This window comes from Podarcis tiliguerta (assembly GCF_965153285.1).
Source record: "Podarcis tiliguerta genome assembly, chromosome: 13".
Taxonomy (NCBI): Eukaryota; Metazoa; Chordata; class Lepidosauria; order Squamata; family Lacertidae; genus Podarcis; species Podarcis tiliguerta.
In genome coordinates, this window is record NC_139546.1 from 677,333 (window position 1) to 692,959 (window position 15,627).

General features: G+C 50.3%; 2 protein-coding genes across 16 annotated transcripts in view; one reads left to right on the top strand and one right to left on the bottom strand.

The window, feature by feature from the left end:
• Positions 1-15,627, top strand: part of ACACB (acetyl-CoA carboxylase beta) — a 68,630-nt gene that overhangs the window by 48,436 nt on the left and 4,567 nt on the right. For 3 of the 15 annotated variants that reach the window (XM_083407252.1, XM_083407251.1, XM_083407253.1), the window contains 22 exons: positions 717-806; positions 1,258-1,376; positions 1,657-1,680; positions 2,260-2,397; positions 3,065-3,167; positions 3,909-4,016; positions 4,641-4,697; positions 4,893-4,934; positions 5,025-5,240; positions 5,469-5,624; positions 6,294-6,497; positions 7,590-7,745; positions 8,276-8,398; positions 9,420-9,689; positions 10,676-10,773; positions 11,045-11,165; positions 11,262-11,372; positions 12,044-12,187; positions 13,094-13,214; positions 14,592-14,688; positions 15,006-15,102; positions 15,488-15,623. In XM_083407252.1, coding sequence (XP_083263378.1) covers positions 717-806; positions 1,258-1,376; positions 1,657-1,680; positions 2,260-2,397; positions 3,065-3,167; positions 3,909-4,016; positions 4,641-4,697; positions 4,893-4,934; positions 5,025-5,240; positions 5,469-5,624; positions 6,294-6,497; positions 7,590-7,745; positions 8,276-8,398; positions 9,420-9,689; positions 10,676-10,773; positions 11,045-11,165; positions 11,262-11,372; positions 12,044-12,187; positions 13,094-13,214; positions 14,592-14,688; positions 15,006-15,102; positions 15,488-15,623 — 2,731 coding nt within the window. Of the gene's footprint in view, positions 1-716; positions 807-1,257; positions 1,377-1,656; positions 1,681-2,259; positions 2,398-3,064; positions 3,168-3,908; positions 4,017-4,640; positions 4,698-4,892; positions 4,935-5,024; positions 5,241-5,468; positions 5,653-6,293; positions 6,498-7,589; positions 7,746-8,275; positions 8,399-9,419; positions 9,690-10,675; positions 10,774-11,044; positions 11,166-11,261; positions 11,373-12,043; positions 12,188-13,045; positions 13,215-14,591; positions 14,689-15,005; positions 15,103-15,487; positions 15,624-15,627 lie in introns of those variants that run through there. The other 12 variants (XR_014503921.1, XR_014503927.1, XR_014503920.1 and 9 more) reach the window with 8 other exon arrangements.
• Positions 9,721-15,627, bottom strand: part of FOXN4 (forkhead box N4) — a 54,111-nt gene continuing 48,204 nt past the window's right edge. Inside the window, exon 12 of the mRNA XM_083407318.1 lies at positions 9,721-10,301. Coding sequence (XP_083263444.1) covers positions 10,267-10,301 — 35 coding nt within the window. The 3' untranslated portion in view covers positions 9,721-10,266. The remainder of the gene's footprint in view (positions 10,302-15,627) is intronic.

The window sequence follows — 15,627 nt, forward strand, 5'->3', positions numbered from 1 at the left end:
ACTTGAGTCACGCTTTAGCCAAGAAGTACTCAGGGGTGGAGCTGGTCCTTTGCCCAGAGTCAGTCTATCAAATCCCTCATTTTTTAAAAAGTAAATAAACTTAGCTGAGAAAGACCCCTGCATGCTTATCAGAGAAGACAGCATTTTCAAGCTATAGTTTTTATTCATTCCTTGTATGACTCTGTTCTTCCCTCTCCTTGTGAGTATTATGCCCTGTGGGCAGATCCATACTTTAGGGATGTAGATGGGTATAGAGAGAAGAACTCTAAGCAGCAGCATCAAAATGCCACAAACCAGTAAGGATGCTGCCTCCTGATGCTTTTGTCGAAACCTCAGCTGTGTGCACGACACAAACACAGTGATTGTTGGTGATAACTCCATCTTCTTAACTTTGCTACAGTAATATAAAGCTTGCAGTGGGGGAGAGGGCCTTGGTCTCATTTGAGGCCTGAGTGATTCTAATCAAACTTCCTCACGGAAGCATGAGAGGTGGCGGACTCCCCTTCCTTGGCGATTTTAAGAAGAGGTTGGGTGGCCCCCTGTCACGGATTACCTAGCTGAAATCTTGCAGGGGGTTGGACTGGATACCCGTGGAATCCCTTCCAACCCTAAAATCCTATTATTCTAAATTCTAAACCAGCGTGATTCTAAAAATGTATTGTGTTCTCCAATGGCAGGCCTGTTTGTTCATTCGCTGCTCCTCCCTTCCTTTCTAGAAACTGATCCTTTCTGAAACCACCATCTTTGATGTCCTGCCCACTTTCTTCTATCACTCCAACCAGGTGGTCCGCATGGCAGCCCTTGAGGTAAAAGGGTGGAGTAGGGTAGTGCTTGAATGGAACACAGTGACATTTTTCCCCCTTCCAAAAAAGGGAGGGTGCTCTTGTAGCATTGATGGCAGCTGCATAGTTTGGGGCAACTGCTGGCAGGCTGGGGATGAATGCATGCAGCATTCATGATCTGAAGGGCGGGTTCTCATTCATAGAACAGTAGGGCTGGAAGAGAGGGACCCAAAGGGTCGCCCAGCCCAAACCCCTGCCATTCACAGATGCGTTGCAGCACTCACACGACGTGATTGACATCCAATTCCAACCTGCACTTCCCCACCCACTCCAGATGTGCCCTTTCTGGGGGAAATCCAAGAAGCAAAACCACCACCATCCCAACCTGTGGCCAGCACCCCCGTTTGGGGAGGAAAAGGTTATAGGAGTATGCTGCTCTTCACCTGTCGTTGGAATTCCCTTCTTTCCTCCCCAGGTGTACGTGAGAAGAGCCTACATCGCCTATGAGCTGAACAGCCTCCAGCATCGCCAGCTCACGGACGGCACCTGCGTGGTGGAATTCCAGTTCATGCTGCCATCGTCCCATCCAAACAGGTGGGCTTAGCCAAGAGCCAGAGACCGACCGTCTTGCACTGGCTCCCTGGGGCTTTGGGGGCTCTTCAACATGTGTGCATGGGAGGACCTTTGGTGCAGAAGGAAACTGGACAAGGGCAGGCTGGAAAGGAGGTGTGGGCATGGGGGCAGAGCTACCGGAAGGTCCCAGGTTCAGTCCCTGGCCTCTCCACCTGAGACCTTGGATAGCCGCTGCTGATTGGAGCAGGTGGCTCAGTGGCTGGGCATGAGGTGTAAGGAAGCTTTGTGTGTCTTCTTTCAGAGGCAGCAGCCCCGCCCTGAGCAGGTAGAGTGTCTGGTTCTTTACACTGTGCAGCATGAGTGGCAATGCAAAAAGAATAACCTGGCTGCAAGTGTGTGTACGACTCCTTGCCTACCTTACCCTGGTTCTTTCAATCATTCTGGGCTTGCTAACTAATTTGCTTTTTGGCAAGCATGTGAAAGGGGTCTTTCTTCCGGGATCATGGGATTATGATTATTTTTTTACGTGTTCTTGGTCCCTGCTATGAAGCTTAGAAGTGAGTATCAAAATCTCCAGGTGGAAATAAGAAGCCAGCATTTGTGGCCTCAGGGCCACACTGGGAGCAAGGACTTTCAAGGGCTGAGATGAGCTGTGCGCAGCCACCTCCTGTGACCTGTCCTGGGTCAGCCTTCTAGCCATGCTGGGACTTGTGGGATCATCATCATGAGCTGTGAAATCTCCAAGGCGGCAGGAGTGAGGGCTGCCCTGGGGGATCCGTGGTGCTGCTGCAGCACTCCTGTTTCCTTTACGAGAATAGCCGTAACCCCCTTAGTCATCCAAGAGTCCTGTCTCCATGACTCCGGGGCTCTGCTGTGCCTGATTCTTCCCTTCCTTTGCGTGTAGGATGTCTGTGCCCATAAGCATCTCGAACCCCGACTTAGCCCGGCACAGCACTGAACTCTTCATGGACAGTGGCTTTTCTCCTCTTTGCCAGCGGATGGGGGCCATGGTGGCTTTTGACAGATTTGGAGACTTCACCAGGTAGCTGAACCGCCATGTTTTTGGAGGGATGTGTTGTGACCCTGGCCTTCTGAATGTCACCAAACAGCTAGACCACATTCACACCCTACCTATGACGTGCTTACGATACCACTTTAAATAGTTATGATGTCTCCCAAAGTATTCTGAGAGCTGCTGTTTGTTCAGGGTGCTGAGAGCTGTTGGGAGGCCCCTGATCCCTTCCCAGCTACAATTCCCAGAACTCCCTTTGAAGAAGGATTGATTGCTAAACCGCTCTGTGAATTGTAGGTCTCTTCCAAATTATCCTGTGTGTAGCATCCTGGGGACAGCACAAAAGTCTTTATTACCCACCAGTCATTCCCAGGAAAGAATGTAGTTCTAGCCATTCTGTTCAAGAGAGCTGAAAGACGCTTTGGATGTTTAAGAGCAGGTCTATTTGTATACCCACCATGTTGCATACAGTTTGTCTGATTCCGCCCCCCATTCCTTTTATGCTCTGAGCTATTTTCTCAACGACTGTCACTTGCCAGACATTTTTAAGTCAAGCGACAGCCCTTGTAAGGACTTCCAGGTTTAGATAGCCAAGCGGCCACTGGAAAAACAGCCAGTCAGTCCTTATTCTTCACATCGGCATTTAGGCCCTCTCATTCTTTGATTCTTCTGCTCCCTGTTTTCTCTTTTGTGCCAGAAACTTTGATGAGGTCATTTCCTGTTTTGCCGACCCCAACCCTTCCGAGAGCCCCTTGTTCAGTGAGGTGAGGGCCACGCTGTACGATGAAGAAGACAGCAAGGTGAGCGACTTGTGGGCCTCCAAGGAGCTCAAGGTGGCAGACAAGGTTTCTCCCTTCCCCACAACAACCCTGTGAGGTAGGTTAGGCTGAGAGGCAGTGACTGCCAGTCAGCTTCATGCTCAAGTGGGGATTTGAACTCTGGTCTCCCAGGTCCTAGTCCAACACTCCACGCTGGCGCGCCAATAAGTGGGGAAGGCAGAATGCCCAAGACAGCCTCTGCCACCCTGTTACTTGTCCAACTGCAGCACAACAGTCCTGCAGCGCTGCCAATGGATCTTACTCTCCAGTAGTTGCTGCCACCATCCTCCTGTGAAGAAAGGGTCTGCTACAGGAGAGTAATACCCATGGGCAGCACTGCAGGGCTGTTGTGTTGCAGTTGGGCAACAAATGGGGTGGGAGAGCCTCTGTGGGGCTTCACCCCTTTGCCACCCTCCCACTTACTCTTGCAGCCCAGATGGGAGGGAACCTGGGAGGCACTAAAGCACTTACTTTTAGGAAGGCTCCAAGCCATGGCACCATGGCATTTGTTCAGCCTGCACAGGCATTTCTGGGGAAAGCAGAGCTAACCTCCAGCTGCTTTATCCTAATCCAAGACCAAAGCAGCTTGCCTGTTTCCCTGGCAGACCCCCCCCCCACCACTTCCTAAGCCCCAGCAACTTTGAGGCCAGTACACCCTGCGTCTCCCAGACAGTTACTATAACTGTATCACTGTAACTGACCATGTGGCTTTGCCGTTTCCAGAACCTCCGAGAGGAGCCCATCCATATCCTGAATGTTGCAATTCGGTGGGCAGAGCACCATGAAGATGAGGAGCTGGTGCCCGTCTTCAGAGCCTTCGCTCAGTCCAAGGTTTGGTGCCTTTCACTTCACTCTGGGGACTGGCAGGAAAAACAGAATGGGTCTTGGGCTTCATTGGAAACACATTTGAGTCGCGTGACTTCCTTCAAAGAATCCTGGGAAATGTAATTTGTTAAAGCTGCTCCTAGCAGCTCCCAGCCCCCTTAACAAACAGTGTGTGTGTGTCAGGTTCTTCATTCAGGCGAAAAAGGAGATGTGTTGTGCCCTGACAGCTATGCATTAGGTAGCTAGCCCCCTTGTTTTTAGCAGCTTGCTTTCCATTTTGGGGCTGCGAACTCTTGCCATGTTTGTGCAGGGAGGTGGGGGTGCAGCTGCACACATCCCATTTGTTCCCCGCAAAAAAATGCATTTGCTGAGCTGGTTTTTGGACTCAAGGGTGCACATTGAATGATGAACCCAACTACATCACCAGCTGCAGATCCTCAAGGCCAACGCTGGCTCCTGCTCAAGGCAAAGCCATGCCTACATTGATGCTGTCTGAGCCGATGGTTTGTGTTGCTGCTCCCTGAAAGATCAACTATTTTGCCCTTGGAGGGTGACATGTCTGTGGGAAGTTTCTCCTAGGCTCACTCACACCTTTGCCTCTCTTCTCTTCTTGGTCTGTTCTCCATACAGAACAACATCCTTGTTGAATGTGGGCTCCGAAGAATCACATTTTTAATAACACAACAGGTCAGTGAAAGTGATGGAATTTCATTTTGGGGTTTTTAGGATTTGGTGGGTTATTTTCTTTAAAAAGAAGACAAGGCACTAAAGGAATGCTGCTATCTTGTATCCCACTTTTCTTCCTGAAGGAGCCCAGTTCTCTGTAGTGGGGGGAGGGGGCTTCTCCTTCTCCGTGTTTATGACTTTTGCTTTCCGTTGCAGAGGGAATTTCCCAAGTTCTTCACATTCCGGGCACGAGATAAGGTGAGTTGGCCCAGGTGGTTTTGTACGTGGAAGTTAGCTTAGCTTGCGCACTGCCAAGACCAACAGGTGCTTGTCCCACTTTCCTGGCAGTTTGCCGAAGACCGCATCTACCGCCACTTGGAGCCGGCGTTGGCCTTCCAGCTGGAGCTGAACCGCATGCGCAACTTTGACCTGACAGCAGTGCCTTGCGCCAACCACAAGATGCACCTTTACCTGGGTGCTGCCAAGGTGGAGGAAGGCGCTGAAGTCACAGACTACAGGTTTTTTGTCCGTGCCATTGTCAGACACTCGGACCTGATCACCAAGGTAAGCCTCAGGGCTGAGCCAAGGGAAGCTGTCGGGGGGAGGGTGCAAGAAGTGGAAGGGGGGCCAGAAACGAAGCGTCTGCTGAGGTCAGCTCAGCCCGAAAGCAGGCATTTTAACCAGGCTCCCGCCTGTCTCCTTATAGCACCGTGAAGCCTCTTCTTTTCTGCTTTGAGGGTCTTTCCTTTCTCTCTCTGATGTGGCGCTTCCTCTGCCCTCTCTCTGGGACAGGAAGCCTCGTTTGAATACTTGCAGAACGAGGGTGAGCGGCTGCTCCTGGAGGCCATGGATGAGCTGGAAGTGGCCTTCAGCAACACGAGTGTCCGCACCGACTGCAACCACATCTTCCTCAACTTCGTCCCCACCGTCGTCATGGACCCCTCCAAGGTCTGAGCCTTGCTTGCTTCCCTTTCTGGTAAACACCTAAGAAGGGCTCTTGCAGATGGGACAGACCAAAGGGGGCTCATCTCATCCGGCGCCTTGCTGCTCACAGTAGCCAACCAGACGCCTCTTCTGGGAAGCCCACCACCAGCAGCAGCAGCAGTCTTCCGACACACCTTCGTGTTTGTGTGTTATTAGTTAAAGTACCATGGTACCTCGGTTCTTGAAGAAAATCCATTCTGGAAGCTCATTGAGCTTCCAAAACGTTTGAAAACCGAGGCGTGACTTCCCATTGCTTGCAAGAGCTTCTTGCACTCAGCGGAAGCCGCGTCGTACGCTTGGGTTCTGAAAAATGTTCGAAAACGGAAGCGTTCACTTCTGGGTCTTCGGTGTTCAAGAATTGAAATGTACGACAATGGAGGCATTTGGGAACCGAAGTTCCACTGTATTTTCTAATCTGCAATGCTTCTGAATGACCATTGCTGGAAACTGCAGGAGGGGAGAGTGCTGCTCTTCTGCTTGGATCCTGCTTGCTACTTTCCCATTGGGGCATCTGGCTGGCCCCTGTGAGAGCAGGATGCTCGACCAGATGGGCCTGATCCAGCAGGCTCTCCCTGCATTCTTAACATTCTTAAAAGAATATTATCAGTCTGATTATGTTGGTGGCACCCCCAGATTGAGGAATCAGTGCGCTCCATGGTGATGCGCTACGGGAGCCGTCTGTGGAAACTCCGGGTCCTGCAAGCCGAAGTGAAGATCAACATCCGCCTGACGCCAACTGCCCAGGCCATCCCCATCCGCCTCTTTCTCACAGACGAGTCGGGCTACTACCTGGATATCAGCCTCTACAAGGAGGTCAATGACCCCAGCACGGGAAATGTAGGTTTCTTGCATGTGCTGGAGATGATGGAATGTTTGTGTACGCTACTCCTTTGTTCTTGCATTTTTGTTCTCTGCACCAATCATGGCCACATAGTATAAAGTGGGATATCTCCCTCCGTTGCTCTGTTAGCTGAGTGGCAGAGCAGCTGCTTTGCATGCCAAGGGCTCCTGGTTCAACCCCCAGTGTCTCTGGGCACCTGGAGAATGGACCAGGGATGGAGGACATTGGTGGCTCTCCAGAGGTTGTTGGACTCAACTCCCATCTGCCTTGGACAACCAATAGTCAGGGAGAGCGGGAGTCATTGCCCAGCACCACCTGAATGGCCACAGGGGCTCCTACTGGGCCTTATAGACACTGGCTGCCTTCGGTGATGTTTCCTGCAGCCCCCAAAGAATTTGTGCTTGCAAATGTTGGAAAGGAATGTGAGAGGACAGAGGAGCCGCTGCTCTCTTGCTATCCTCACCGGCCCCGTCTTCTGTCTCCTCCTACTCTAAGTGCCTCTCGGCATTTCACAGCCTTTTCTTTGCCTGAAGGAAATGTTGCCTCATTAAGAAAAGTAACTTTGGGGAGGGAAGTGAATAGGTACATGGTCAGTGCTCCCTTTTCTATCCCCCAGCTGTTTCCTGTTTGAGTTGTAGGTTAGTTAAAAAATGGGAATTTCAGAAATCAGAACTGAAGGGCCACCTCCGCAGCAGACCTTTAAAGTGCTATGATACCCCTTTAAACAGACATGGCTTCCCCCAAAGAATTCTGGGAACTGTGGCTTGTTAAGGGTGCTGAGAGTTGTTAGGAGACTCCTGTTCCCCTCAAAGAGCTACCGTTTGCAGAGTGGTTTAACAATCAATCCCTCTTCCCAGAGCACTCTGGGAAATTGGGGCTCTGGGGAGAGAATGGGGGATCTCCTGACAGCCAGGGGTGTTTCAAGTGGCATCATAGCACTTTAAATGTATGGAGCGAATGTGGCCAAGTTCTGCCCCTCACAAACTCTGTTGCCAGGTTTGAAACAGCTTTGATTTCACAAGTGTAGAAGTCTGCGGGGAAGAGTGAGGAGGAGGCGGCCTCACGCTGTGCTTTGCCTCCTGGACTAGATCATGTTCCACTCCTATGGAGACAAGCAAGGGCCTCTGCACGGAATGCTCATCAACACTCCGTACGTCACCAAAGACCTGCTTCAATCCAAGCGCTTTCAGGCCCAGTCGCTCGGCACCACCTACGTCTACGACTTCCTTGAGATGTTCCGGCAGGTGAGCTGCAGACGAGGCCCCCACATCTCCTCCTGTTGTATCAGGGAAATGCTTTGTAAGTGGGAAGAGCAGGCTCCAGTTCAGCCCAGAGGCTTCACAAAGCGGAAGAGGGATTGTGCACACTGCTGCACACACGGTTCCCATCCCACAGTTAGCTCTGGTCAGAAAGGTGTTTGAGGTTTACATTACTTATTTTTTAAAACCCTCTAGTCCCTGTTTCTCCAGAACTGATAGTGAGACACAACTGCGGGAGTACATGGCGGGGGGGGGGGGGGGAGGCAGCGCTGCTTTGGTCTGACTGCAGCCCTTAGAGAGCAGTGGGGAGTCCGTCGCCTCCAGGCTTCCAGACGGCTTCTCCCTTCTCCCTTGGTCCTTCTGGCTGGGAAGGCGAGTCAAAGCTGGAAAGCCACTGGATTCTCACCCCACTGCAGAAGCTGGGGCAGGAATCCTTGACACACTGGATCTTCTGGAGTAAGAAAGAGTGGCACTCTGTTGTTTTGCTCATGGCTCTCATGTTGGTTCCTCTTTAGGCTCTGTTCAAATTGTGGGGTTCCACGGAAGCAGACCCTGCAGATGTCCTGACCTACACAGAATTAGTGCTGGATTCTCAGGGGCGGCTGGTACAGATGAACAGGCTGCCTGGAGGAAATGAGGTAGGGCCATGGAAAGGCAAATCCCCCCCCAGGAAAGGAACTGAAAACGGCCAACATCATAATGCCATTGGATTGATTGATTACTTTTATATTCCACCTTTTCCTCCAAGGAGCTCAAGGTGACAAACCTGGTTCTATCCCTCATTTTATCCCCACAACAGTCCTATGAGGTAGGTTGGGTTGAGAGGCAGAGACTGGCCCAAGTCACCCTGAGTGGGGATTTGAACCCTAGTCTCACCCTGTTACCACTACAACAATAGGTGGTGCAAGAGCATTTGGAATGTTGTGTGCAGTTCTGATCACTTCCCCTCAAAGAGAACATTGTAGAGTTAGAAAAGGTTCAGAAAAGGACAACCAAGATGATCAAGGAGTTGGAGCAATTCCCGTGTGAGGAAAGGTATAGAGAAAATGCGAGTGAGAGTCAGCATGAGAGAAGCTATGGAACAAACTCCCACCAGAGGCAGTGATGGCACTGGGTAAATTCCTGGGGAAGGGGGCTATCGAGGCCTACTAGCCACAAGGGCTATTATCTGCCTCCAGGGTCGGAGCCAGCTGTGCTTCTGAATCCCAGTTGCTGGAAGCCACAGGAGAGAAGAGAGCTCTGGCGCCCAGGTTCTGCTGGCAGGGTTTCCCTTTGGGCTGTCTGGTTGGCCCCTGTGAGAACAGGAGGCTGGACTAGATGGATGGGCCGCTTTGGCCTAATCCAGTTTAATATGTTCTTATGGCAAAGGCGCAGGCGAAGAAGCTGGCTCTTGGCTCCCTAGATCCAGTATTTTCGCTGCTGAGGTGGGGCTGTTGCTAAACCCTCAAGGGCTATATATAGGAGGCCCACTGAGGAGAGATGGGGAAGCTGGATAATGCTCTCAGACAAATGACCTCATTGGCTTTTGCTGTTCACTAAACCATAACCATAACACTTGCTATTCTGTGAAAGCAATCAGTGTCAGCTTTGTGGACAAAAGCTCCAGAACATACAGGTGGTAATTTCTTCACCTCTCCTTCTTCCTCAATATCCTTCCAGATTGGGATGGTGGCCTTCAAGATGAAGATGAAGACCCCTGAGTACCCCCGAGGCCGTGACATTGTGGTCATTAGCAATGACATCACCTACAAGATCGGGTCGTTTGGGCCGGAGGAAGACCTCCTCTTCCTGCGCGCTTCAGAGCTGGCGCGCAGCGAAGGCATCCCCAGGATCTACATTGCAGCCAACAGTGGGGCCCGCATTGGGTTTGCTGATGAGATCAAGCACAAGTTCCAGGTGGGCTGGGTGGACCCTGCAGAGCCATACAAGGTATGTGGCTTCCTGGCAGATCCCCCCTCTCCCCAAAAAGAGAGTTTCACTAGGGTAGAATCCCGAGACATTTTGTTGGGGGGGGGGGGGTTGTGGATAGGTACAGTTCTCAATGAGATCCACTTGTCTCCTGGAGCTTCCCTGAATGTGTGCAGAGCCCTGTGTGAGGGTCTCCTCCTCAAGCGACAGCAGCCTCTCCTCTGGGCTGCAATCCCATCTCCACCTTGCAGAAAGCAGCCATTGGAAGTGGAAGCTAGGACCCACAGGAAGCCAGTCCTTTTTAATGCAGCACATAGTTAAAGGATGGAATTCTTTTGCATAGGAGGTAATGAGGGCCACCCACCTGGATGACTTTAAAGGAGGTTGGACAAATGCATGGAGGAGGAGGAGGAGGAGGAGGAGGAGGAAGAAGAGGAGGCCATTGATCGCTTTGAGCCTCAATATGCTCTGCCTCAGGCACTGCAACAGCCTCCCCAGGATCATGCCCTTAATCCATGAGACTTCCAGAGGGGCAACCATGTTTGTCTCTTGCAAGAAAGGCACCTTAAAGCCTAACAGATTTATCATGGCATCCACTTCATTGGATGTTCAGCTGACACTGGGGGTTCGAGTCTTCAAAAGAAAAGAAAAGAAAAGCTTATGCCATAATAAATTTCCTTCCTAATGCATAATTTAAAATCTCATGATTTCAAATAAAAACCCTGCCAGTTTCAATTCTAAGGTTGTGCTGAAGTGGAGTGGGGTGCAAGAACTTCTTGGCTCTTCAGTCCATTTCAAAAGCTCCCCCCCCCCTTTGCAAGTTTTCAGGGAGGTCTTCCAAAGCATTACAGGGCAATTCTCAACTGGTGCTTTGCTTTCTGTAAGGGCATCTAGCGCAGTGGCCTCATTTTTCACCTGGTTTGTGCTCTGGCTCATCTGTCGCACTGATTTCAAAGTGGTGCCCCCAGTTTCCTCAACTGATGTTGCTCCGCCATCTTTTTCCAAAGGGCTTCAAGTATCTGTACCTGACCCCGCAGGAGTACACCAGGATCAGCTCCACAAACTCTGTTCACTGTGAGCACGTGGAGGAAGCCGGCGAATCGAGGTGAGTCAATGGTGTCCCCCTGTCTTGGCTTGCCTGCAGAAGGTCCCGTGTTCAACCCCCAAGGGTATTTCCAGGTGAGACAGGGGGAAACAACAACCGTGTCTGCAATCCCAGAGAGCCTCTACTAGTCATGGAAAGGCAGCCAAGTGCCAGGCTAGATGGACCAGTGCTTTGCCTGGCTGTCAGGCAGCTTCCCTCGTTCCTGGGAGGAGGAACTCTTGGTGTTCTGCCCTGCCGGGCTCCATCTTTCAGCCGCCTTGGCCTCCTGCAGGTACATCATCACCGATATCATTGGCAAAGAAGAAGGCTTTGGCGTGGAGAACTTAAGAGCATCGGGCACCATCGCTGGGGAGTCTTCTCTTGCCTATGATGAAATTGTCACCATCAGCATGGTATGTATGTATGTATGTATGTATGTATGTATGTATATCCTGCTTTCCCCCAGACTGGGACTCAAAGCAGCCCTGGGCTCTTTCTGTCTCCTGCAGGTGACCTGCCGTGCCATCGGAATCGGGGCTTACCTGGTGAGGCTGGGCCAGCGGGTGATCCAGGTGGACAATTCCCACATCATTCTGACTGGAGCTGGAGCTCTGAATAAGGTAGTGAGCAGGCGGCATTCCCTAAGCTTCCTCCGTGTTCCATTGCGCAGAGCCTTCTTGGCACTCCATTTCCTTTTGCTTGTTCCATTGCAGCACTAAAGAGCTCCCTGGAGCTCTCTTCATCTTCTCAGCTGGATGGCTCTCATTTTGCCATGTCTGCCTCTCGGCCAAGGAGCCACCCGCTCCCAGACCATCTCAGCCGCATGCAGCTGCGGTGTGGGAAAGGACGGAACAATTTCTCTCTCTGCCCATGAAATATTTTGGGGATGTAAAAAGAAAGTCACTGCATCTCCCTAAGTGATTTGCACCACAGTCCGACACGTGTTGCAGCATTTGGGACCTTTTAGTTTAGAGAGATGGCGAGTGAGAGGCGACACAACGGAAGTTTACAGAAATATGCCTGGCCTGGGGAAAGTGAAGAGAGAAAAGTCCTTCTCTCCCTCTCATGACACACGGGGCTTCTCCACACTCCCTGTTGTCCTGCTGCTTCCCCTGGAGGAAGCCGGTTGCTGGCCAGTGGGGCAGGCGGGGAGGGACAGCCCCTGGGCTCAGGTCCTGCTTGCTGGCTTCCCACAGGTATCTGGTTGGCCCCCGTGAGAGCAGGAGGCTGGGGCCAATGGGTAGGGTTCTTCTTATGTTCTTCTTGGATTGGGGTTGTGTTTTTGGACCAGGTCTTGGGCCGTGAAGTGTACACTTCAAACAACCAGCTTGGAGGGGTGCAGATCATGCACAATAATGGCGTTTCCCACGTAACAGTTCCAGACGATTTTGAAGGCGTCTACACTATTCTGCAATGGCTTACATTTATGCCAAAGGTAGGTTGAGGGCAACAGAGCTTTGACAATCCTCACAATTCCTCTCTGGTCATCCCGCCTCATAATTATCATTTATCCTAATAGGGGTGATAAACACCAGGGGTGCAATGTTTGTTTCATTCATTCATTCATTTATTTTTGTCATGTTCTTGTTTTCTTCCTTGTGAAAACAAAACCTATCCATAAATAAATTCTTACAATAAAGTATCTTAATTGACTGAAAAAGTTTCCCCCTATCTTAACTGGGCAGCTGACGTAAAATAAAAAAATAATGATTTTTTTTTTTAAGGGAATTACCAATAAATAAATAAAAATCCAGTACAGTCATACCTCAGAAATCAAACACCTTGTGAGTCAAACATTTTGGCTCCTGGATGCCACAAACCCGGAAATGAGGATTCTGGTTTGCGAACATTCTTTGGAAGCTGAATGTCTGAGATGGGTTCCGCGGGTTCCGGTTGGCTGCAGGTTTGATTTCCGAACGTTTTGGAAGTCGAATGGACTTCCGGAACGGATTCCGTTTGACTTCCGAGGTATGACTGTAGTTGATGGCCACCATCTTAGAATTCTCTGTCCTGCTTCTCACATAAATAGGAGGGCAGATTTATGTAGGTTTAATTGACAGGTTGAGGATGCGACCCTATGATTCCAGGAAGGGCATTCACTGGGGCCATGGGATATTGCTGACCACCCTCTCTGTGGGCACGGATGGCCTCCCCAAGGCCCCTTTGCCATCCCCTTTGGGGGAGAAAGAGGGTCCCTTCCAACAATTTTATGAGGCTTTGATTCTATAAGATGCTGTTCACATTCTCAGAGCTAAGCAGCCCTAATTTCTTCCTTTCTTGATCATCTTCTCAGGGCTCTCGTTTTGTTTAAAGCTCGTTTAAGAGAAGTTTCTTCTTGTAGGACAATCGTAGCCCTTTGCCTATCACCACCACAAGTGACCCCATTGACAGAGAAATTGACTTTGTCCCTTCCAAAGCCCCTTATGATCCCCGGTGGATGCTGGCAGGGAGACCTCATCCCAGTAAGTACAGGCACTAACCCAGCTGCAAGAATTCTGCAATGCTTTTGGAGGTATGGAACTGAAAGGGGAGGGGTTGCAATGTAATAGCAGGGGAATTGTTTCTGACCTGGAATTTTCTTCATTGACATTTCCTCCTGGTCAGTGTCATCAAGGCAAATCTACAATTTGTTTGCCAGACTTCCAGGGCTGACCTGAAGTCTCTAGGTTTGTGTGGCCCTCTCCAAGTGACAGAGGGAGGTTGCCATTGTTGTTGTTGTCATTACTAATAATAATAGGCTATGCTTGAAGCTTACGAGCTTCAGCCTGGCAGGAGCTGGTTGCAGGTTATTGCATAGACTCTCTGGAAGATCTGTCCCCTTCACCTCTCCCAATTAACCTCCATCTCCAAGGCTCAAAGCTCATCAATGGTTCTGCTTGTCCCCTGCCTAAAAAAAACGGGTCTGAGCGGTTTTCCATTTGACCTGCTGCTTACCCCAGGCAAACCTTCCCTTCGCGACTGAGTCAGAGCAAATGTCAGTCCATGGAAAACCCCACTGATATTTGCTCTGTTTCAGCTGTAAAGACTGAAGTTCTTCCCAGGGGGAAATGGCAGGACAAGCAAAAAGCTGCATGAACACTCTGTGTGGGGAGGAATTTCCATCCAGTGACGTATTTGTTCATTTGTAGACTTCATGTTTTTTATTTGGATGACATGCTCTTGGCGACTATGCTTAATGCTTAATGTGTCATGCCTAAGGGCACCACTGGGCTCCAGCCCCCAATGATATCACCAGAGGCTGCCCCAAGGTTTCAGGATTGGGCCCTGGGCTCTCAGGATCTGACAGCCCAAAATACAGTATAAAACCAAAAGCATTGTGAATTGCATAATTATAAGATGTGGATCAAATATGTGGAGTAAAAATGCAAGGGAAAGCAAAAGATCATAAACTCCACTGTGAAAGTTTTTTAAAAAGGAAAAAAAAAGCTGAAAATGGAGGCGAGCTGCATAAGCAATCTGCCAGAGACCTGTTGTCTGCCTTCTCCTCACAGGTTACACTGTCCCAAGTTGTTAAGGGCTCTATGTACTAATAGTAGTAATAGTAACACCTGGCAGCGAATCAATGGCTGGTGCAGATCTGGGAGCATAAGGTGTTGTAAGTGGCTGAGCCTGTCAGCTATCAGGCTGCAGCATTCTGCGGCACTAACTGCAGCTCACTGTGGCAGTCGAGGCTCTTTGAGCCTGGGACTGCATTTACCAGGGGTCTGCTCCCTTGTTCCCTGCTGCTACGACATTTCCCCAGCTTTGCATATAATGAACGCAGCATATATGAAGAGGTTGTGGCTTTGGAAGGTCACAGTCAGACTTTTCTCAGCGTCCCCCGTTCCTTTATTGTGCAGCTGTGAAGGGATCCTGGCAAAGCGGCTTCTTTGACCACGGCTCTTTCATGGAGATAATGCAGCCCTGGGCCCAGACGGTGGTGGTTGGCAGAGCCAGGTATTGGCCGAATCTTCCCTCTTACTAGAGGCAGTTGGGGAGAGGAGGGGGCTGGCACATTCTTAAAGGTGCCCCCCAATGGCTGCCTGATCAGTTACTGGGGTGGGCTACACTCCTGCCCTTGTCACGGCCCCCAGGCCATTTAATGCCTGGTGCAGAATTCGTCAGAATGAAAATCTCTGCTTTCTGCCTTTTGCATAAATAGGATTCCTAGTCCTTATGATCATTGAAATGCTCTTGGAGTCTTTAAATAGTTTTTCATTTGTTTTGCATGGAGTCCACATGAAGCTCTTTTCCCTCCTTCGGATTCTTTGCAGGCTGGGAGGGATCCCGGTGGGTGTGATCGCAGTGGAGACCCGAACAGTGGAGTTGGCGGTGCCAGCTGATCCAGCAAACCCAGAATCAGAAGCAAAGGTTGGGAGCACTAGAGTCATTTGCATTCCTGTACCATTGCTGATTTTATCTTTTCCATGAACCTGTATTGTTCTTCTCAAGCTGCCTTGTTGTTTTGGTGACCTCTACATTCCTTGTGTAAAAAGTCAGCAGATCACATGGCTCCTCTTCGGCTGTGACACATCCCTTGAAACATGGGGGGGAAGCTTTGGCCTGAATGTTCGTTTGAAAATGGCAAAACAACAACAACAAACTTTTGGTAACCCCCCATTAGCCCCTGGCCCCTCAACCTCCTGGCTGCTGTCACCAGGATCTGAAATTTTTACCTGCTTTCCTTTTTACTAAGTTTTTGGTTTTGAAGGGTTCCCCCCCCCCCACACAACCTCTTCTGTTCCCTCCTTCCTAGATAATCCAGCAAGCTGGACAGGTTTGGTTTCCAGATTCAGCCTTTAAAACAGCCCAGGCTATCAGAGACTTTGACCGTGAACGCCTTCCACTTTTGATTTTTGCCAACTGGAGAGGATTCTCTGGTGGGATGAAAGGTAA